Source organism: Balaenoptera ricei, chromosome 17, assembly GCF_028023285.1.
Source record: "Balaenoptera ricei isolate mBalRic1 chromosome 17, mBalRic1.hap2, whole genome shotgun sequence".
NCBI lineage: Eukaryota > Metazoa > Chordata > Mammalia > Artiodactyla > Balaenopteridae > Balaenoptera > Balaenoptera ricei.
The window spans coordinates 29,624,513-29,648,671 of NC_082655.1; the positions used below are offsets into that span (position 1 = coordinate 29,624,513).

At 38.0% G+C, this 24,159-nt stretch overlaps 1 protein-coding gene across 3 annotated transcripts in view; it reads left to right on the top strand.

The window, feature by feature from the left end:
- RSPO2 (R-spondin 2) overlaps positions 1-24,159 on the top strand; it is a 165,405-nt gene that overhangs the window by 65,634 nt on the left and 75,612 nt on the right. For 2 of the 3 annotated variants that reach the window (XM_059901746.1, XM_059901745.1), the window contains one exon: positions 4,524-4,712. The exons of the other annotated variant lie outside the window; for it this stretch is intronic. In XM_059901746.1, coding sequence (XP_059757729.1) covers positions 4,524-4,712 — 189 coding nt within the window. The remainder of the gene's footprint in view (positions 1-4,523; positions 4,713-24,159) is intronic. 3 annotated transcript variants of the gene reach the window in all.

The following is a 24,159-nucleotide window of genomic DNA, read 5'->3' on the forward strand; positions in this document are numbered from 1 at the left end:
AAAATGTTCTGTGGGATAAAATGTGAATAACTGGGTTTGACTTAACAAAGGATCAAACTTAAAATATCAGGATTCATGAAAAACCAAACTTACTTTGCAATTTAAGAGGAATACATATCAGATAATTAGAATCAAGAGTAAAGAGTTTTACTTATACTGTTTTTTTCTCCTTATATACTTAGTGATATAAGTAATTGTTACCTGGTTTCTGCCTCATGATTTTTGTTTTCTATATCCATATATTCCTTTCCCTGTCAGGGAGATGTGTGTGGATTTGTGTTTACACCACTGTCTAGCACCTTTTTGAAGATTTTTAATGTTTTATGTGATGTATTTCATCTTTAGGATTTTGGGTGGATCAAGATTTAGAAAAGTGTTTTGGTTGGAGTGACGAGGCTCTGGATCTCAGCAGGCTTTAGGGCTGGAAAAGTTGAAGCTTACGGGGAGAGCAAATAAACATGGTCATCAAAGCTGGGAATTAAGATTTGTTTATTCACCTGCACACTTGAATTAAATCTCATAGAAATAGGCAGAGCCATTTGACTTATTAAGATCCTGACAAAATAAATTACTCTAGTCATGCTTAAAGGTCTATTTTTGCCTGGCTTTAGATACAGAGATTGGTGTAGTCACCATATAATGGATGAAGAAGTTCTTGTTGAATTAAGCTGTTGATTTACAACATAGAGGTGACTAGGATAGTTGACACTGGACAACGGTTAATTAAACCAAAAAGTCCATTTGAGGTTTGGGGCACAAAGCTTCAAATTGCCAAAATTACATGTGTTCTTGTCCTTCAGTATTGAGGAGCACGGTTGAAGAAGATTGGGGGAAGGGAAGAGAGAGCACTTAGGTTGGGTGTGGCTCACATCACTTTTGTTTTAAGAGAATTCCTCCTGTGTAGGGTTATAAAGATATCTAAGATATGGACTCAGGTAAGTATTCCCTATTTCATTTTCATTGTCAGTTAAGGTTCAAGTAAATAAAGCAATGCTTTATTGATTTTAAGAATACCTTTTAAAAAATGTAGAGTACAATTTGTTGACTCTGAAATCTTTGTGGTCAGGATGAAAGTTGGCTTCTGATACGTAAAACAAAACAAAAAGCCTTTAATTTATGATGATTCTCTTAGCTCTGTAATTCTCTTTTCTCCATACTTCTTACTACAGAGTGTGATTTATAGTGATAAAGAGCTCTTGGTTTAACTTTTGAACTGAAAGTAAGTATAGCTTCAGTTTTACTTTGTGATGACTGTGGTACAGAGAACCTTCTCCTTAAACTGTTTTGCTATGTATGTAAATCTTCTAAATTCTCCTTTTACTTATGAAGCTAAGTTTGGGATTTGGATAACCTTGATATTACCTTTTCATATTTGTAGTTAAGTTGCAGAGCAAAAGGCAGCCAGTGAACTATTCTTAGACGTGCTGCAGAGGACCCTGCAGTGTGGGGCTGCCTTTGATGCAGCTCCAGCCAGCAGCTCCTGCCCTTGCCTTAGTCTCCTGGTTGCTCCTACATAAGGACTTTTTCTTTCACAAGAGAGTCATAAATTGCTTCCCCCAATATCATGCCACAGGGTCTTTGTGCTTAAGGTGGGTTATGTTCTTAGGCAGCCCTGAAAATTAAAATGAGTTGGGTTCTCCCCAGTCACCACTTCCTCTGCCAAAGCCATTTCATCCATCATACAGCTGCTGAGTCTTCCTAGTTCTGTTCCTTTCATCCCGTGTTCTGCACCCTACCCAGCCCACTCTCAGTTTTTACCTCTTCCTTACACAAAAGTTGGTCTGTGTCCTAGTTTTTGAAACTTACATACTCACTCCTTACAACCTACTCAGGACACTAATAACAAAATGTCAGAATAAAACCTCTTCAGAAGGCAGCTAGGGAAATTGTACATAGTCTATAACCTTATTTCCAGTTGGCTATGTGAAAATGCTTTATAAGTCATAATTATTTCATGAGAGTAAGGGATAACAGAAATCCTATGATGAAAATAAAAGCAGAAAAGCTGAGCCAACAATAGAATGTAGAGAGAGGTACGTGGGGAGTTGGGGCACTATAACTGTCTAAGTGAGAAGTAATAAGGGCCTGACTTATGAGAAGATTAGTGGAAATTACAAGAGGGAGGGTTGGAATTAAGTCTTTAGAAGGAGACATTATCATTAATCTAGAAGAGGAAGAAAACTTTCAGTAATGACCCAGCTACAGGAGTTGGGAGGACAAGAGACTGAGAATGAGGTCTTGAATTGAGGATCTGAAAACCAGTTGTGGTCTTCATAAAAGCAGTGTTGGGGATAATTACATGGGTGGGGATAGTAGGTTGAGGCTGCAGATAAAACTGACACTTCCGAGAAATATGAGTGATATTGGTCTGATTCATTGATATGAGAAGATGCTCACAACTTGATTGAAATTGAGCGAGTTATCATACTTCATGTAAAGTCTGATCACAGTTATGAAAAATACCAATTGCATATTATAAATATTGTATATGCATACATATTATAAATATTGTATATGCGTACACATATAAAGGGGTATCTGGAAAGTTTGCCAAAATTTTATTAGGAATTTTATCTGAGGAGGTGATTTTTCATCTGAATTGATTCTTTTTTGCTCCACAATTGCAGGTTTAAGAAAATAAGGTGGTAAATAAGAAATTAGTTGGGAAGCATAGATAGGTTTGCAAGCAAGAGAAAGTCTCTAACATAGATTCACTATGTAAATAAAAGAAGTTTTGAACAGTTGATAGAACAAAGTCCTGGAATAAGTGGGAAGAAGTAGATCTTAATGGCCAATTGAAAGGGTCATCTTGGCCATGATTTCTGGTCCTGAGTGTCTTGGTTCTTCTTTGGCCCCTTCTCTGAAAGGTTAGACTAAGCCCTTGTTTGGGGATCTCTCTGGAAGAGAGGCTGCAAGAACAAGTCAGGGAGAGCCCAGGAGAAGTGGGGAGAGCATGTTGTGGAACTGAAACCTATGTAGATCTGCTGCAAGTAGTTGTAAATATAGTGGATGTTAAATCATTATAAATAAAGACTGGTGTGGTATACAGTATACTTTGTTGTATAGCTGCTAGTATGAATACTGTTGGCTTGGTATTAATTTTATATGCAATAAAGATTATATGTAGGGCAAATAGGATGTAGTCTCAAAGCAGAAAGTTTCAATAATTGATGAATTTTCTATTCCTTCTCTTATTTCTTTTGTGGGTTAACTCAATAAAATGAAGTTAGTGTGGCCTTAAGCTTATGACCTTACATGAACTTTTCATACTTTAGAAATTATACTGGGATTTCAGATTGTATCATTTCTGAATTTTATACCAGGGCTAGAAACAGAATTTGTTTTCTTTTAAATTACCATTTTTGTCACTAGCTGTAGTGAACTTCATAAGGTTCATATATTTCAGATACTGTTTTTTCTTACATGCTTCTTACCTTTTTAATATTTATATCTTGTTTTGTGCCACAGTTCTTTAAGCCTGTTTTCTAGTTAAGTCCCTCTCCCAGTCTACCATTCAACTTGTCCTTAGAATTTTTTTCAGTTTTAGAATTTTAACTTTTCTAATTTGCACATTTTATGATACTGCTTCTTCCCATGTGATTTCTAGTCATTTCATCTCTTCAAATACTCTAAAGATACTCATTTTAAAGTCATTTTCAGATGGTACTGTTATTTCTGATTCTTTAGGTATGAAATCTCTTACTCAGACTGACTCTTGCTCATTGAGGTTTGCTTGCACATGTGATTTGTTCATTTTGATGTTAAGATGGTTTTCCATGAATGTCCCAGGTCTCAGGATTGTAGAAAATTTCTGTAGGGTTGTTTCATACTTTTTTCTTTGTGGATTTTGCTGGGTCTGGGCAAGTTTTTTATGTTAACCTCTTGACTTAGGGACCCCATACTACATTGATGATTTAAACTTGGATACCACACTTGAATGTCTCGTAGGTTTGGGGTAGCTTTTTCTTATGGGTTATATTTTTCTCTCCTGTGCTCACATCCTCTATGCCCCAATCCAGGGTTGGAAACCTCTTCTCTGGCCAGCTGGAAGTGGGGGCTTCTAGTGCTTGTTCCATGGACACACAAGCCTTTATGACTCCAGTCTCCATAGAGACAAGCATCAGCTCTTTACATGCTTATTTCTTTTCTTTTTTATATTGACGTATAGTTGATTTATGATAGTGTGTTAGTTTCAAGTTTATAGCAACGTGATTCTACATGCATATTTCTTGGTCTGGACTCAGGACCCTGCCCTGAGGTCTGCCTCTGTCTGCTCTAGCACCTCCATGAGCCATTCAGTTTGAGCTTCCAGCCTCAACTCTGTCTCTGGGTTTCCTCTTTGTTTCTAAGTTTGGTTGTGTATTAACCATTTTTTTTTGGAGGGTGGCAGAGGTTATTTTGTTTAGCATTTCTATGTGATTAAAGTAAAAGGACAAGAGACACTTGTCTTTTCAGCATGTTGCATTGACCAGAAGTCTGATCATATTCATATTTAAATGTATTTTGTCTTTTTTCTTTTACAGCTAGTTATGTATCAAATCCCATTTGCAAGGGATGCTTGTCTTGTTCAAAGGACAATGGGTGCAGCCGATGTCAACAGAAGTTATTCTTCTTTCTTCGAAGAGAAGGCATGCGCCAGTATGGAGAGTGCCTGCATTCCTGCCCATCCGGGTACTATGGACACCGAGCCCCAGATATGAACAGATGTGCAAGTGAGCAGTCAACTTTTGTCCACCCTATTTATTGTTTATGCAACTTAGGGGGAGTTAAGTTGAAAATTTTGATTAAGAAAGAGTACAATTTTAATATGCTACAGAAATAGTTTAAGCTTAAACTGAAAAAAAATAAGTGGGGTGGTATAAGAATACTTTTACTTTATCTCTTGTATAGAAGTGTATTGTATACACACACTTTTTCTTTTTTAAGATTACCTAAGTATTTTTTCATAGAATGTATCTCAAACACAAGCATGGTAGGCAGATCTTTGTAAGGCATACTCACTCAGCACTTATCAAAAAATAAAGGGATTTAAATACCTTTATATTGGGAACATCCTCTTGAGTTTACCACAGTGTCTGTAGCTTCTTTTTCTCTTATACTTGAGTTTGTAATACTTGAATTAGTCTAATCTGTAATTTAATACATGAATTTAAAGCACCACTGCTGATAAAAGGTGTAACTAAAATATTTAGTTTACTTCAAAGTATTCTAAGTTTAGCAACCACAAAAAGGTTATTAGGGTATGGCATTCTATACATAGGAATGCAAGTACAATTTTTTACCTTTTAGTCCAAAAAGTCACTTCTCATTATATAATTATTCTTAACTTCTGGGTAAATGGTAAAAATTGGAGTTTAAAAAAATGAGTAAGATACCAAAGGAATATCCCCCTTTTTAAGGAGCTCAAATTTTAGTGGATAGAAGGAGAAAAAAGGGGAACATGGAATGAAATGACAGATGGGTAAGATGTTTAATCATAATTCAGTACACTAAGTACTAGATCAGCAGGCAACTGGTGTGTTATGGGAGTGATTTAATTATCTCCAATTAACACACTGTGTGCATGACTATTAAATCAGCTGAGGTCTTTAGGTAAGAAGAGAGTTTGAATTTTATCATCCAAGGAAAATGTTATTTTGGAAGAAGGCAGAGCTAGTAGAGGAAGGTTATATAGAATCTGGGAAGAAGAAGCGACACGTTTGTAAAAATAATGTGTTTGGGAAACAAGAAGTCTCCTTTGGGGGTGCTATTGGCATCTTGGCAAGGCAACTTGGCCTGCATTGCTGGACATTTAACATTCTTAGTCCCTGCTCGTTAAATCTTCTTCATTCCCCCAAATCACTGTGACAATAAAAAATGTCCCTAAAAATTTCCAGGCACCTCCTAGGGGAGCAGTACCATCCCTGGAGAACCATTGAGTAGTAGGTGCTTAGTGTGAGGTGTGATTGGAATTGAAGATGAAAAGGGAGGCTTGAGTGCAAATGATAAACGTCTTGAGTGCAATGTTAAGAAGTCTGGATGTTATCTGAGGGTTCTGAGCAGACAGTGAATTAAAGCAATTGCTTTATTTAAGATAATTCTTGCAGAAGTGCAGGAAATGAATTGGAGAAGGCTACTGTAACAATTGCAGATGAGAAACTGTGTTCTGATGAAAGGTTTTTGTGTAATGAATTCCAGAGACTTTTAAAATAGAATCAATGAGACTTAGTAAGTAACTAATTTCACAGAATAAAGAGAGAATCAAATTTGATACTAAGGTTTCTAGCTAAGGTGACTAGGTGAATAGTTTCGCCATTAGCAAGATAGAAACATATGGATTTAGAGGAGATTTGTATGGACTTCCTTTTTTTTTTTTTAACATCTTTATTGAAGTATAATTGCTTTACAATGGTGTGTTAGTTTCTGCTTTAAAATAAAGTGAATCAGTTATACATATACATATGTTCCCATATCTCTTCCCTCTTGCATCTGCCTCCCTCCCACCCTCCCCATCCCACCCCTCTAGGTGGTCACAAAGCACCGAGCTGATCTCCCTGTGCTATGCAGCTGCTTCCCACTAGCTATCTATTTTACATTTGGTAGTGTATATATGTCCATGACACTCTCTCACCCTGTCACATCTCACCCCTCCCCCTCCCCATATCCTCAAGTCCATTCTTTAGTAGGTCTGTGTCTTTATTCCCATCTTGCCACTAGGTTCTTCATGTCCTTTTTTTTTTTTTTTTTCCTTAGATTCCATATATATGTGTTAGCATACTGTATTTGTTTTTCTCTTTCTGACTTCACTCTGTATGACAGACTCTAACTCCGTCCATCTCATTACAAATACCTCCATTTCATGTCTTTTTATGGCTGAGTAATATTCCATTGTATATATGTGCCACATCTTCTTTATCCATTCATCCGATGATGGACACTTTGGTTGCTTCCATGTCCTGGCTATTGTAAATAGAGCTGCAATGAACATTTTGGTACATGACTCTTTTTGAATTATGGTTTTCTCAGGGTATATGCCCAGTAGTGGGATTGCTGGGTCGTATGGTAGTTCTATTTGTAGTTTTTTAAGGAACCTCCATACTGTTCTCCATAGTGGCTGTATCAATTTACACTCCCACCAACAGTGCAAGAGTGTTCCCTTTCCTCCACACCCTCTCCAGCATTTATTGTTTCTAGATTTTTTGATGATGGCCATTCTGACCGGTGTGAGATGATACCTCATTGTAGTTTTGATTTGCATTTCTCTAATAATTAGTGATGTTGAGCATTCTTTCATGTGTCTGTTGGCCATCTGTATATCTTCTTTGGAGAAATGTCTGTTTAGGTCTTCTGCCCATTTTTGGATTGGATTGTTTGTTTTTTTGTTATTGAGCTGCATGAGCTGCTTGTAAATCTTGGAGATTAATCCTTTGTCAGTTGCTTCATTTGCAAATATTTTCTCCCATTCTGAGGGTTGTCTTTTGGTCTTGTTTATGGTTTCCTTTGCTGTGCAAAAGCTTTTAAGTTTCATTAGGTCCCATTTGTTTATTTGTGTTTTTATTTCCATTTCTCTAGGAGCTGGGTCAAAAAGGATCTTGCTGCGATTTATGTCATAGAGTGTTCTGCCTATGTTTTCCTCTAAAAGTTTGATAGTGTCTGGCTTAACATTTAGGTCTTTAGTCCATTTTGAGTTTATTTTTGTGTATGGTGTCAGGGAGTGTTCTAGTTTCATACTTTTACATGTACCTGTCCAATTTTCCCAGCACCACTTATTGAAGAGACTGTCTTTTCTTCACTGTATATGCTTGCCTCCTTTATCAAAGATAAGGTGACCATATGTGCGTGGGTTTATCTCGGCTTTCTATCCTGTTCCATTGATCTATATTTCTGTTTTTGTGCCAGTACCAAACTGTCTTGATTACTGTAGCTTTGTAATATAGTCTGAAGTCAGGGAGCCTGATTCCTCCAGCTCCATTTTTCGTTCTCAAGATTGCTTTGGCTATTTGGGGTCTTTTGTGTTTCCATACAAATTGTGAAATTTTTTGTTCTAGTTCTGTGAAAAATGCCTGTGGTAGTTTGATAGGGATTGCATTGAATCTGTAGATTGCTTTGGGTAGTAGAGTCATTTTCACAATGTTGATTCTTCCAATCCAAGAACATGGTATATCTCTCCATCTATTTGTATCATCTTTAATTTCTTTCATCAGTGTCTTATAATTTTCTGCATACAGGTCTTTTGTCTCCTTATGTAGGTTTATTCCTAGATATTTTATTCCTTTTGTTGCAATGGTAAACGGGAGTGTTTTCTTAATTTCACTTTCAGATTTTTCATATTAGTATATAGGAATGCAAGAGAATTCTGTGCATTAATTTTGTATCCTGCTACTTTACCAAATTCATTGATTAGCTCTAGTAGTTTTCTAGCGGGAGTTTTAGGATTCTCTATGTATAGTATCATGTCATCTGCAAACAGTGACAGCTTTACTTCTTCTTTTCCGATTTGGATTCCTTTTATTTCTTTTTCTTCTCTGATTGCTGTGGCTAACACTTCCAAAACTATGTTGAATAATAGTGGAGAGAGTGGGCAACCTTGTCTTGTTCCTGATCTTAGTGGAAATGGTTTCAGTTTTTCACCGTTGAGGACAATGTTGGCTGTGGGTTTGTCATATATGGCCTTTATTATGTTGAGGAAAGTTCCCTCTATGCCTACTTTCTGGAGGGCTTTTATCATAAATGGGTGTTGTATTTTGTCGAAAGCTTTCTCTGCATCTATTGAGATGATCATATGGTTTTTCTCCTTCAGTTTGCTAATATGATGTATCACGTTGATTGATTTGCGTATATTGAAGAATCCTTGCATTCCTGGGATAAACCCCACTTGATCATGGTGTATAATCCTTTTAATGTGCTGTTGGATTCTGTTTGCGAGTATTTTGTTGAGGATTTTTGCATCTATGTTCATCAGTGATATTGGCCTGTAGTTTTCTTTCTTTGTGACATCTTTGTCTGGTTTTGGTATCAGGGTGATGGTGGCCTCATAGAATGAGTTGGGGAGTGTTCCTCCCTCTGCAATATTTTGGAAGAGTTTGAGAAGGATAGGTGTTAGCTCTTCTCTAAATGTTTGATAGAATTCGCCAGTGAAGCCATCTGGTCCTGGGCTTTTGTTTGTTGGAAGATTTTTAATCACAGTTTCAATTTCAGTGCTAGTGATTGGTCTGTTCATATTTTCTATTTCTTCCTGGTTCAGTCTCGGTAGGTTGTGCATTTCTAAGAATCTGTCCATTTCTTCCAAGTTGTCCATTTTATTGGCATAGAGTTGCTTGTAGTAATCTCTCATGATCTTTTGTATTTCTGAAGTGTCAGTGGTTACTTCTCCTTTTTCATTTCTAATTCTATTGATTTGAGTCTTCTCCCTTTTTCTCTTGATGAGTCTGGCTAATGGTTTGTCAATTTTGTTTATCTTCTTGAAGAACCAGCTTTTAGTTTCATTGATTTTTGCTATTGTTTCCTTCATTTCTTTTTCATTTATTTCTGACCTGATCTTTATGATTTCTTTCCTTCTGCTAGCTTTGGGGTTTTTTTGTTCTTCCTTCTCTAATTGCTTTAGGTGCAAGGTTAGGTTGTTTATTCGAGATGTTTCCTGTTTCTTGAGGTAGGCTTGTATTGCTATAAACTTCCCTCTTAGCACTGCTTTTGCTGTGTCCCATAGGTTTTGGGTCGTCGTATCTCCATTGTCATTTGTTTCTAGGTATTTTTTGATTTCCCCTTTGATTTCTTCAGTGATCACTTCGTTATTAAGTAGTGTATTGTGTAGCCTCCATGTGTTTGTATTTTTTACAGATCTTTTCCTGTAATTGATATCTAGTCTCATAGCGTTGTGGTCGGAAAAGATACTTGATACGATTTCAATTTTCTTAAATTTACCAAGGCTTGATTTGTGACCCAAGATATGATCTATCCTGGAGAATGTTCTATGCGCACTTGAGAAAAATGTGTATTCTGTTGTTTTTGGGTGGAATGTCCTATAAATATCAATTAAGTCCATCTTGTTTAATGTATCATTTAAAGCTTGTGTTTCCTTATTTATTTTCATTTTGGATGATCTGTCCATTGGTGAAAGTGGGGTGTTAAAGTCCCCTACTATGATTGTGTTGCTGTCAATTTCCCCTTTTATGGCTGTTAGTATTTGCCTTATGTATTGAGGTGCTCCTATGTTGGGTGCATAAATATTTACAATTGTTATGTCTTCCTCTTGGATCGATCCCTTGATCATTATATAGTGTCCTTCTTTGTCTCTTATAATATTCTTTATTTTAAAGTCTATTTTGTCTGATATGAGAATTGCTACTCCAGCTTTCTTTTGATTTCCATTTGCATGGAATATCTTCTTCCATCCCCTCACTTTCAGTCTGTATGTGTCTCTAGGTCTGAAGTGGGTCTCTTGTAGACAGCATATATATGGGTCTTGTTTTTGTATCCATTCAGCCAGTCTGTGTCTTTTGGTGGGAGCATTTAATCCATTTACATTCAAGGTAATTATCGATATGTATGTTCCTATTCCCATTTTCTTAAATGTTTTGGGTTTGTTATTGTAGGTGTTTTCCTTCTCTTGTGTTTCTTGCCTAGAGAAGTTCCTTTAGCATTTGTTGTAAAGCTGGTTTGGTGGTGTTGAACTCTCTCAGCTTTTGCTTGTCGTAAAGGTTTTAATTTCTCCATCAAATCTGAATGAGATCCTTGCTGGGTAGAGTAATCTTGGTTGTAGGTTTTTCTCCTTCATCACTTTAAGTATATCCTGCCACTCCCTTCTGGCTTGCAGAGTTTCTGCTGAAAGATCAGATGTTAACCTTATGGGGATTCCCTTGTGTGTTATTTGTTGTTTTTCCCATGCTGCTTTTAATATGTTTTCTTTATATTTAATTTTTGATAGTTTGATTAATATGTGTCCTGGCATGTTTCTCCTCGGATTTATCCTGTATGGGACTCTCTGTGCTTCCTGGACTTGATTAACTATTTCCTTTCCCATATTAGGGAAGTTTTCAACTATAATCTCTTCAAATATTTTCTCAGTCCCTTTCTTTTTCTCTTCTTCTTCTGGGACCCCTATAATTCGAATGTTGGTGCGTTTAATGTTGTCCCAGAGGTCTCTGAGACTGTCCTCAGTTCTTTTCATTCTTTTTTCTTTATTCTGCTCTGCAGTAGTTATTTCCACTATTTTATCTTCCAGGTCACTTATCCGTTCTTCTGCCTCAGTTATTCTGCTATTGATCCCATCTAGAGTATTTTTAATTTCATTTATTGTGTTTTTCATCGTTGCTTGGTTCCTCTTTAGTTCTTCTACATCCTTGTTAAATGTTTCTTGCATATTGTCTATTCTATTTCCAAGATTTTGGATCATCCTTACTATCATTATTCTGAATTCTTTTTCAGGTAGATTGCCTATTTCCTCTTCTTTTGTTAGGTCTGGTGTGTTTTGACCCTGCTCCTTCACCTGTTGTGTGTTTTTTTGTCTTCTGATTTTGCTTATCTTACTGTGTTTGGGGTCTCCTTTTCACAGACTGCAGGTTCGTAGTTCCCGTTGTTTTTTGGTATCTGTCCCCAGTGGCTAAGGTTGGTTCAGCGGGTTGTGTAGGCTTCCTGGTGGAGGGGACTAGTGCCTGTGTTCTGTTGGATGAGGTTGGATCTTGTCTTTCTGGTGGGCACGTCCACGTCTGGTGGTGTGTTTTAGTGTGTCTGTGGCCTTATTATGATTTTAGGCAGCCTCTCTGCTAATGGATGGGGCTATGCTCCTGTCTTGCTAGTTGTTTGGCATAGGGTGTCCAGCACTGTAGCTTGCTGGTCGTTGAGTGAAGCTGGGTCTTGATGTTGAGATGGAGATCTCTGAGAGATTTTCACCGTTTGATATTACGTGGAGCTGGGAGGTCTCTTGTGGACCAGTGTCCTGAAGTTGGCTCTCCCACCTCAGAGGCACAGCCCTGATGCCTGGCTGGAGCACCAAGAGCCTTTCATCCACACAGCTCAGAGTATAAGGGAGAAAAAATAGAAAGAAAGAAAGAAAGAGGATAAAATAAAATAAAGCTATTATAATAAAAAATAAGAAAAAAATTATTAAGAATAAATGTATTCAGAAAAAATTTTTTTTTATTTTTAAAGATAGATTTATTAATTTTTTATAATAAAAAATAAGAAAAAAATTATTAAATAAATGTATTAAGAAAAAAATTTTTTAAGTTTTTTAAAATAAAAAATATGAAAAAACTTATTAAAAAATTTTTTTAATTTCTAGAAATAGAAAATAAGGAAAAAATTATTAAGAAAACATTTATTAGGAAAAAAAAATTTTTTTTTAAGTAAAAAAAAAAAAAAAGAAAAAAAACAAAAACGGACGGACCTAACCCTAGGACTAATGGTGAAAGCAAAGCTATACAGACAAAATCTCACCGAGAAGCATACACATATCCACTCACAAAAAAAGGAAAAGGGGAAAAATTAATATATCCTGCTCCCAAAGTCCACCTCTTGAATTTGGGATGATTCGTTGTCTATTCAGGTATTCAACAGATGCAGGCACATCAAGTTGTTTGTGGAGCTTTAATCCGCTGCTTCTCAGGCTGCTGGGAGAGATTTCCCTTTCTCTTCTTTGTTCGTACAGCTCCCGGGGTTCAGCTTTGGATTTGGACCCGCCTCTGCATGTAGGTCGCCTGAGGGTGTCCGTTCCCCACCCAGACAGAACGGGGTTAAAGGAGCAGCTGCTTCGGGGGCTCTGGCTCACTCAGGCCGCGAGGAGGGAGGGGTACAGAGGAGGCGGGGCGAGCCTGCGGCGGCAGAGGCCGGCGTGACGTTGCAGCAGCCTGAGGCGCGCTGTGTGTTCTCCCGGGGAAGTTGTCCCCGGACCACGGGAGCCCGGCAGCGGCGAGCTGCACCGGCTCCCGGGAGGGGCGGTGTGGAGAGTGACCTGTGCTCGCACACAGGCTTCTTGGAGGCGGCAGCGGCAGCCCCAGCGTCTCCTGCCCGTCTCTGGGGTCCGCGCTGTTAGCCACGGCTCGCGCCGGCCTCTGGAGTTCGTTTAGGCGGCGCTCTGAATCCCCTCTCCTCGCGCGCCTCGAAACAAAGAGGCAAGAAAAAGTCTCTTGCCTCTTCGGCGGCTGCAGACTTTTTCTCGGGCTCCCTCCCGGCTAGCTGTGGCGCACTAGCCCCCCTCAGGCTGTGCCACGCCGCCAGCCCCAGTCCTCTCCCTGCGATCCGACCGAAGCCCGAGCCTCAGCTCCCAGCCCCGCCCGCCCCAGTGGCTGAGCAGACAAGCCTCTCGGGCTGCTGAGTGCTGCTCGGCGCCAAGCCTCTGTGCAGGAATCTCTTCGCTTTTCCCTCTGCGCCCCTGTTGCTTTGGGATCCGCGCTGATAGCCGTGGCTCGCACCCGTCTCTGGAGTTCGTTTAGGCGGCGCTCTGAATCCCCTCTCCTTGCGCACCTCGAAACAAAGAGGCAAGAAAAAGTCTCTTGCCTCTTCAGCAGCTGCAGGCTTTTTCCCGGAGCCCCTCCCGGCTAGCACCGAAGCCCGAGCCTCAGCTCCCAGCCCCCACCCCCCGCCCCGGCGAGTGAGCAGACAAGCCTCTCGGGCTGGTGAGTGCTGCTTGGCACCGATCCTCTGTGCGGGAACCTCTCCGCTTTGCCCTCCGCACCCCTGTGGCTGCGCTCTCCTCCGTGGCTCCGAAGCTTCCCCCCTCCGCCACCCGCAGTCTCCGCCCGCGAAGGGGCTTCCTAGTGTGTGGAAACCTTTCCTCCTTCACAGCTCCCTCTCACTGGCGCAGGTCCCGTCCCTATTCTTTTGTCTCTGTTATTTCTTTTTTCTTTTGCCCTACCCTAGTACGTGGGGATTTTCTTGCCTTTTGGGAGGTCTGACGTCTTCTGCCAGCGTTCAGTAGGTGTTCTGTAGGAGGTGTTCCACGTGTAGATGTATGTCTACTGTATCTGTGGGAAGGAAGGTGATCTCCGCGTCTTACTCTTCCGCCATCTTGCCCCGAAGCTCTGGACTTCCATTTTATGGAATTGTTTGGATTAATAACTAGAGGGGTACAGCTCCCGTAGAGTATCAATAGATTGGCCATTTTTTTCAAATATGTACCTTATCCTTAAGGTGTATGATTTGGGCTAGGTAGTAACGTGTATCCTCATACCTTCATAGGAGGATGTGTCCATCTTGAAATGGATTCCTGTTCAGATTGCTTTAGACCACCTATAGGGGGGTGCATTTGAGCCCATGAATATTGTGTGTATTTTATTCCAGACTATCAGTGCACAAGGAAGATAAGAGTGTAGATAGCTCCAGGCATTTATTCCAAGTTCTATGCCTAGCACTCTACACACTGTGTATGGACAATAGGGTGACCATATAATTTATTACTGTACCTGGGACATTGGGGATTGAAAGTGGCTGCTGTTAATAACTATGCAGGGACATTGGGTGTAAAGAACGGCTGTCCTGGGCAAACTGGAATGGGTAGTCATTCAGCAATACCTCATAGTCTTATCAACAGGGACTTCCTTAGAGAGATACCCCAAGGCAGGGCTTAACACAAACATTTTGGTTAAGTTGATCCCTTTTCTCAGAAATGGAGAGGAGAGCAATGACTGTAAGTCAGCCTTGGAAAGAGAATCTACATGTGAAAATGGGTTTGCTATGGTTATACTTATTGTAAGTGAATTCAATCGATGTTGCAGTTTACTGACCTAGAAATCATTACTTATCTGGTACAAGCGGGAAGTGCTTATTAACCAGGCTCCTGTGAAGCAAAGTGAAAGTGGAAAATTATTTCTTAATTCTCAGTATATGACTTCAGATGATTATGGTTCGTTCTTAGTAATATTGGCTCTTTTTCATAGATGCTTGGCATATATTGCATTGTTATTTGTATTCCATACAGAGGATGAGACAGATTTAAATTGGAAAAGCTGTCACAAACTTAGAATTTGAAATCATATTGACTTTTTGTTTTAGAAGATTAATGCTAGACAGTAGAGAAGATTATACTTCAAGCAACAGTAGTTTTAAAAAATCCTCTAAGTGAAACTTGCTCATCTATTTCCTAATCACTAAAGTAAGATTTCATTGTAAAGAAAAACCTTTCTTCCAAAGGAAGACTTGCTCTATAAAATGTTGGCTGAGGTTGGCTTCTTGGTCCATACAGTGTGGATCTTATAAAATTCAAACATGCTTATTAAAAACCAATTCAATAATCATTTGCGGCGTAGTGTGGAAAAAAACATACTACAACACTGAGTTGCCATTGTCTCTGATACTGTTAGGTGAGATTTCTCTCATATTTTCTTTCTCATTCATTGATAAATGCATTTACGTGAAAAAGCTTAATTTAAAAAATTGTTATACATATTCCTTGCAGAAAGCTTGGAAATTACATAGACCTTTAAAAAAATAAAAAGCAACAACAAAAATAAATACTACTCAGAGATAAAAAAAGTCAACACTTTGGCTTCTATTTTTTTTAATAATCACACCTGTGTATATATACAATAATATTTATTGCTCAGATTAACATTTAAATTTAGCTAGGAATTATAATTTTCTCTAGATAATTTTAAATTTTTTATTGGGGTATAGTTGATTTACAGTGTTGTGTTACTTTCAGGTGTACAGCAAAGTGATTCAGTTATACATACATATCTATTTTTTCAGATTCTTTTCCTTCATAGGTTATTACAAAATATTGAGTATAGTTCCCTGTGCTATACCGTAGGTCCTTATTGGTTATCTACTTTATATATTAGCGTGTATATGTTCATCCCAAACTCATAATTTATTCCTTCCCACCCTTTTCCCTTTGGTAACCATAAGTTTGTTTTCTAGGTCTGTGGGTCTATTTCTGTTTCGTATATAATTTCATTTGTATCATTTTTTTTTTTTTTTTACATTCCACATATAAGCGATATCATATGATATTTGTCTTTCTCTGTCTGGCTTACTTCACTCAGTATGACCATCTCTAGGTCTATCCATGCAAATGGCATTATTTTGTTCTTTTTTATGGCTGAGTAATACTCTGGCTTCTATTCTTGACATTTTGTTTCTGTGCATATTTATGTCTTTCTTTTGTTACAAATGAGTCATCATTCTGTTTTGTAACTTGTTTTAATTTAATGAATTATGAACATTTTTTCATGTGATTATGACTGCATGTTTTCTACTGAATGGATATACCATAATAATCTAGCTAATTATCTGTTGAAAATTTGCTTTTAGTTTTCACCACTATAAGCAGTTATATGAAGAATTTCCTTGTATATAGATTCTTTTGCTTATACACACATGTATAGTTTTACACATTTTTTCTGATTTATTTTCATAAGATAAGCTTTTAAACATAGCATATTTTCCCAGCTTTACTGAGATATAATTGAGATACAAGCATAACATATATTTTAAAGACTTTTGATATATATTACCAAATGGTCTTCTGGGAAAGTTGTACTCATTCACGTCTTTACTAATAGCAGACATTTTCCCTTGCATCTCACCAACACTGGGTATTAGTGACAAAAAGGATAAAATGCATTTTTTTTTGTTTTAATATGCTTTTCTTTGATACAAATGAAGGTAAACATTTATTTTTCTCATGAATATTGGCATTGCAGAATATTTACCAGAATCCTTGGCCTTCTTTTTTCCTCTAATTGCACAACTATTTTCTTAGTAACATAAATAAAAAACTTCAAGTGAAGTATAACACAGAATATGTTCACAGATCATAAATGGAGCATTCAATGAATTATCACAAAGTGGACACACGTATGTTACCACCACTCAAGAAGAAATGTTAACAGTACCCCAGGAATCCTCATTATATCCTTCCCAATCACTCCCCTTTCTCCTTCTTCAACAAAACTGCTATCCTGACTTGTAACCAAAACCATATAAAAGATTATTCATGATGACACTAATCATACTAGCTACAAATTGGAAACAACTCAAATGTCCAAACAATAGAGTATTTAAAAAAGTATATATAGGGCTTCCCTGGTGGCGCGGTGGTTGAGAGTCTGCCTGCCAATGCAGGGGACACGGGTTCGAGCCCTGGTCTGGGAGGATCTCACATGCCGCGGAGCGGCTAGGCCCGTGAGCCACAATTACTGAGCCTGCGCGTCTGGAGCCTGTGCTCCACAACAAGAGAGGCCGCGACAGTGAGAGGCCCGCGCACCGAGATGAGGAGTGGCCCCCGCTTGCCGCAACTGGAGAAAGCCCTCGCACAGAAACGAAGACCCAACACAGCCATAAATAAATAAATAAATAAATAAATAAATAAAAATTAAAAAAAACAAAACAAAACCAACTACTATTAAATTAGATATGGATGTAAAACTGTAAAAAGCTGGGAAAATAGTAAAAATCTAAAAAAAAAAAAGTATATATAGAAGTAGAGATGAACTACGGCAACATGAAGTGTCATAAATAAATCTCACAATATAACATTTGGTGAAAGAGGCTATAAAATAATATACACATTTACATACTTTTCGAAAATAGGTAAAATTAATCTGTGGTGCTAGATGGGAGGATTGTAGTTTTTACTGATGTGCATTTATTGAATGCCTACTATGTGCTGACTTTGGTACTAGATACCTGGAGGTGCAATAATGAGTAATAACTAGTTTCTGTCCTTGAGTTGCTTATGGCATAGTGCAGTGACATTCTACCAGGGGTGATTTTGCCCATTAGGGAACATTTTAGTAGTGTTTGGAGACATTTTGGTTAATACAAGTGGAAGTGTGCTACTGGTATCTGGTAGACAAAGGCCATGGGTACCACTCAACGTTCTACAGTGCAGAGGACAGCCTCCTGCAGCAAAGAATTATCTGGCCCGAAATGTCAGTAGTTTTGAGGTTGAGAAAGCCTGGTCTAGTGGAAATATAGTTAAGTAAAGTGTATTATGTGGTAAATGCTGCTAACTATTTAGCTTCCATTCTGTGCCAGCTACTCTATTAGATGTACTTTTTCTCATTTTATTTTTCAAATAAGTGTGGAAAGTAGATTATGGTATTTCTATTCTATGGATGAAGTTACCAACTAAGTAAAATGCACTTTCTAATGGTTGGGTGGATTTCAGCAATGAAGGAGCTACCACTTAAAAAAAACTGTGGGTGTTTGCAGAATTATTAGGATTAAGTATTATAGGTGGAAAAAAGGGGAAAAAAACACATGGAAAGGTATGGAGATGCACAAAATATCATTCATTGTGAAGTAAGATGCAGGTGGTTGAGTGCAGTTCCACTGTAAAATCAGAAAACTAAAAAACTAGTTAGGTTGGTGGGGACTAGGTCATTGCAGACCTTATGTGCTAAATTTGCTGATTAAACAACTGTTTAATGTCCAAGGCTAATTTCCTCACTTAGGTTTTTGGATCCTATGTTCTTCTGTCTCTTTAATGATTTTTTGCCTTAATCAAAAGGCAAAAGTATCTACCTCATGTTAGTCAAGGTTTTTGTTTTATTCATGTACGAGGAAGGGGATCAAAAATATGCTGAAGTGAAAGAAAATGGACTAGTAAAATTTTTTATGTATAAGAAAATAATATATATAATTGTCTTGCCAGAGGCAGTATATTTTAAAAAATCATTTGAAAGCAAAAAATTATGGAAATGAAATTTTGCAGTTCTGTATCCAGTGAACTTGCTACTTTTGTTTTCACTCTGCTATATTTTATGATTCTGCCCTTGTTTTGGCACTTTGTGAGAAATGTCTTTTGAGCCAGGAGAATACTATAGTTTGTTTTTGAAATGAAAAGACATAGGTTTAAAAACTAGGAATTTTGAATGTATAAGAAAATTCAAAGTTAAGTATAACCATCCCTTAATTTGTGAACCCCAAGATCAGTGTTTAGGTGTTTTTAAAGAATTACTGCATGTCAAGTTTGAGTCCTTTTGGAAACCCCTGCCGTTCTTGAATTATGCAGTGTGATGATGCATTTGAAAAAAGATCAAGGTATTTAGAATTAACAGAAATATGTTTAAGATGTTTTAAATCAAATCTGGATAATTGTGAACTCCAAATAAGGGGACCTATATAATTACTCTGAGTACCATGAAGTCTTTATAATTGTTTAAAGATCTGTGAAGATGCAGACCTCTAACAAATATGTTGATGTAACCTCAGTATTTGTGGGATTACAGGAGAAGTAAAATAAAACTAAAGAATGTCTTTATTTAGAAGATACTTACAAATTGACTGAATACACAGTTGTGAAACTGATACAGAATTAGACAACAGTAATATATAGCACCATTACCTAAACTGCTGCTGAAGCACACAGGCAAATGGGGTTGGTGTGTCACATAATTATAAGAGAGGTAAGAGAAGGGAGAGGTTAGTGTTTAAGTGAGAACAGTCATGAAAGGGTATGGAAATTGTGTAACTTAATTATATTCTCTCCTTCCTTCAGCATCTAGCCTGGGTAGCTAGGTCAGTAGTGAAGAGTTAGGGGGTCCAGAGGAAATGGATGAGTATGATGTGTGAAAGTGCCAATGATGAGACCTTGATGGGAAACCTGGAGATGATAAATGATTGTTACTGCTCCAACTAAAAATAATATTCAAATTTAGGGGCTATTCTAATTACACTTAAAAGAAACCAGAAATGTTCTGAATCATGTATTGTATTAGAGCTATTTTACTTTAGGTTTGATCTTTAGCAAACTAGCAAATGGGTTAGGGATCATTGAAGGAGCCTATCGTATTCTTTATTTTGGAGTAGAGGTTGCACTACAGTCAAGGAAGCGTAATAATGAAGGGGGCACTTGGGTAGTTTTCCCGGTGCTAATAGTATGTATTTATGTGGTGAGGAAAGAGAGGGCACACTATAATTTGGGAGATAGTTTAGACTGCTTAATAAAGTGTATAAATGTAGCAAACACTTAATGCATACCTTTCTTACACTACGCAGGGGCAGATGTGTGTTTTTAGAATAAAATGCAAGGGAATACAGTGTGGTACGAATTGTGACAGCGATGCACTGGGTACTCAGGGAACCCATGGATGTCAGCTAATGTGCACTTGGAGATGAGTGAGTCTTAAGATTTCCTAGAGAGTATATTATTATCTGAAACGATCCCAAAGGGAGGAATAGGGTGAGTAAGAGCAAGAGGGAAAAGGACATTCATAGCAGACAGTCAGCTGAGAGTTGGCACATAAAGTTTGAGAGTGGAATCCTGGAAGATGAGGATGGAGAATCCATAAGCTGGGCAGACACTTTACTTGTTTTAGAATATTCTCTAGTGGCAGCAAGGGAGTAAAGTGAGGTGGTTCTTAAACTGAAGCCTGCATCAGAATCATCTGTAAAAACACTGATTGCTGGGTTCTCCCCTAGAGTTTCTGATTTGGTAGGTCGGAAGTGGTGCCCTAGAACTTGCCTTTTTAGCAAGTTTCGAGGTAATGCTGCCATGGCTGGCTCAGAGACTACACTTGGGGAATCACTGCTACAGTGTAATAATTATGTTGTCTCTATCTGTCGCTAATTCGAGAGTAGAAGGCTTTGCCTTTAGTAAAAGACACGTTTTAATATCCTCTAAGCATATTAGGATATTGTGAAGAAATGTGTATTTTCCCCCACGTCCCTCATTAATTATCAATATCAAAATCACTAATCATATATCTGACATGGACTCTACTAAGTTGACCATGGTAGAATACACTGGCTGTCAGGTCAGGCTTCTAATGCTCCCAACTCTCTGCTGACCCCTTTTCTGCCTCCTTCCCTTTCTCATAACTCCCTCTTCCTAATTCTCTAAGAGTCCAAGTATTCTGGCACATACGGTATCCTAATTTATAACTGTGTCTTGATATCTTAGAATCTAATTCCCTTATGTTTTGATTTTGTGGATAAAGGTTTTGACAAAAGATTCTGATTGAAATGTGGCTTCTACATGAGTAGAAGCATTGTAAACCTTTATTTTGGACCAGACTTTGAAGGCAAGAGCAGGGGAGTGTTAACTGACAGAAAAGCGGGATCATGGTGACTACTCAGGCGGAGAGGGGCCTTCTGTTGGCGTTGTCTACAGCTGGCTCAAGAATGGAGATCAATCAGGTATTCTAACTTACTCTTTGACAAGGGGTGAGCCTCATTTTCTGAGCCCCAGTGTCCTTATCTGTAAAAACTAAGGGAGTCTATGAAACCATTGCTCTAACATTCTGGGATTCTGAATGCCTTCAGAAATCACTGCTTTTTGTTATTCCAGCCTAGCCCCTCTTCTCAAACTCTGGGTGGGAATGGCTATTCCAATATTCTCTTAACAATCCTATGTCGCAGATAAATATTTGCATTTTACCATTGAAAAGATAAGCTCAGAATGGTTCAGAAGCCTACCCAAGGACACACAGTATGAAGCAGAGCTGAGTCTAATTCCTGTGTTTCTTTAACCATACCTTTCTGCTTCTCTTGGAGAAAAGAAAATAACAAAAATCACATTATTAGATAAGTTTTAGAATCTGTCTTTTTTTTTGGGTGGGGGGTGGCGGGGGTAAGGTCTTCATTTTCAGTTGGCATTCTTTGAAAGAGTACTTTCTTGAGCTGGTTTCTTCCCTGAAGAGGGACCTTGCTTTGGGGGCCATTCTACAGAAGGTTAACAGGTTACTGCCTGCTGGAGAAAGCTTATTGTCCTAAAGTAGCTTGACATTGAAAGAGCTGCTCCTAGCCAGTTAATAACCTGACCAGAACTTGATAAGGTTAAAGAATAGTTCCTTAGAGGGACCACAAACCGTGGCCCTCTTGTCCCCTTATCAGAAGACAATTGAGATGTGATTACCTGCTGAATCTCTCGATTCTTATGCTTTCTTCTCAATAAAAGCCATCTCTGCAAGAGAGCTGGCTATATTTTGATGCACCTATGGCTGGGATAAAACATTTGCCAACTGATTTTAGTTTTAGGGGGTTGTATCTAAAAGCTTGGTCTCACCAGCTCCACAGTTTAATTGGCTGAGGTCAGCTAGTCAAGAACTTGGCGTTCTAATAGGGGCTCAATATATATGAATTGGATGATTGACATATCCCAGGTGGCTGGGGTCTCTGAGAGTGAGAGGGAGGGCTCAGTACCGTTAGCTTCTCTTCTGTGAAAGGCACCATGTGCTTACTAGTAATAATGAAGACTTACTTAGCACTTTGCTTCTGGTTAAGTCTTTTCAACCGCTTATGAATTAGATACATGACTGTGAGAAGCAAGTAAACTGAGTCCTAGAGAAGTTAAATCACTTGTTCCAAATCTGGTAGTGGAGTTGATACAGGAACATGTGTCTGCTGACAACCCATGTTCATTGTTCCTGCGCTATATGCTTCCTGGAATGCTTTTCAATTTGTTTGAAAGAGGGATCACTTTATAAATTTGTGGAACAGGTAAGCTAAAAGTTGAAACTATTTTTGCATTTTATGAAGACATTTATATTAACTACTTTTAGCATTTAAAATCATTTAAAGATAAACAAATTGCTTGATGAAATGCTAAAGATGATTATCTAGGAAGGTGGTGGTATAATGGAGCAACCTGATAGGTTACTATTGACCAAGTGACACCCCTTTTCAATTCTTTTAATGAGCCAGCATTGATGATAATGTGGATAATTGGGTGATTCTTTTCTATTAAATTTTTTTGTGTGTGAATGATACATAAATCTTTATTGAAGTATAGTTGATTTACAGTGTTTAGTTTCAGGTGTACAGCAAAGTGATTTAGCTATATGTACATATATATCTATTTTTTTCAGATTCTTTTCCCTTATAGGTTATTCCAAAATATTGAGTATAGTTCCCTGTGCTAACCCTAACCCTATACAGTAGGTCCTTGTTGGTTACCTGTTTTATATATAGTAGTGTGTATATGGTAATCCCAAATTCCTAATTTATCCTTCCCCTCCCTTTCCCCTTTGGTAACCACAGGTTTGTTTTCTATGTTTGTGGGTCTATTTCTGTTTTGTTTATAATTTCATTTGTTCATTTTTTTTTTAGATTCCACATATAAGCGATATCATATACTTGTCTTTGTCTGGCTTACTTCACTTAGTTTGATAATCTCTAGGTCCATCCATGTTGCTGCAAATGGCATTATTTCATTCTTTTTTTATGGCTGATTTATATTCCATTGTATAAGTATACCACATCTTTTTTTTTTTAATATTTGCTACCATTCATACTTTTTAAAAAAATATTTATTTGGTTGCATGCGGGTCTTAGTTGCAGTAGGTGGGCTCCTTAGTTGTGGCATGTGACCTCTTAGTTGTAGCATGCATGTGGGATCTAGTTACCTGACCAGGGATCGAACCAGGGCCCCCTGCATTGGGAGTGCGGAGTCTTAACCACTGTGCCACCAGGGAAATCCCTATACCACATCTTTTTTATTCATTCATCTTTCTATGGACATTTAGGTTGTTTCCATGTCTCGGTTATTGTAAATAGCGCTTATGTGAACACTGGGGTGCATGTATCTTTCTAAATTATGGTTTTCTCCAGATATATGCCCAGGAGTGGGATTGCAGGATTATATGGTAGTTCTATTTTTAGTTTTTTAATGAACCTCCATACTGTTCTTCATAGCGGTTGTACCAATTTAAATTCCCACCAACAGTGTAGGAGGGTTCCTTTTTCTCCACACCCTCTCCAGCATTTATTGTTTGTAGACTGTTCATTGATGGCCATTCTGATCAGTGTGAGGTAATACCTCATTGTAGTTTTGATTTGCATTTCTCTAATAATTAGTAATGTTGAGCATCTTTTCATGTGCTTTTTGGCCATCTGTATGTCTTTTTTTGGAGAAATGTCTATTTAGGTCTTCTGCTCATTTTTTGATTGGGTTGTTTGCTTTTCTTGATATTGAGTGGTATGAGGTTTTTATATTTTAGAGATTAATCCCTTGTCAGTGCATCATTTGCAAATATTTTCTCCCATTCTGTACATTGTCTTTTCATTTTGTTTATGGTTTCCTTTGCTGTGCAAAGGCTTTTAAGTTTAATTAGGTCTCATTTGTTTATTTTTATTTCCATTACTCTAGGAGATGGATTCAAAAGATATTGCTGTGATTTATGTCAAAGAATGTTCTGCTTATGTTTTCCTCTAAGAGTTTTATAGTATCTGGCCTTACATTGAGGTCTTTAATCCATTTTGAGTTTATTTTTGTGTGCGGTGTTAGGGAATGTTCTA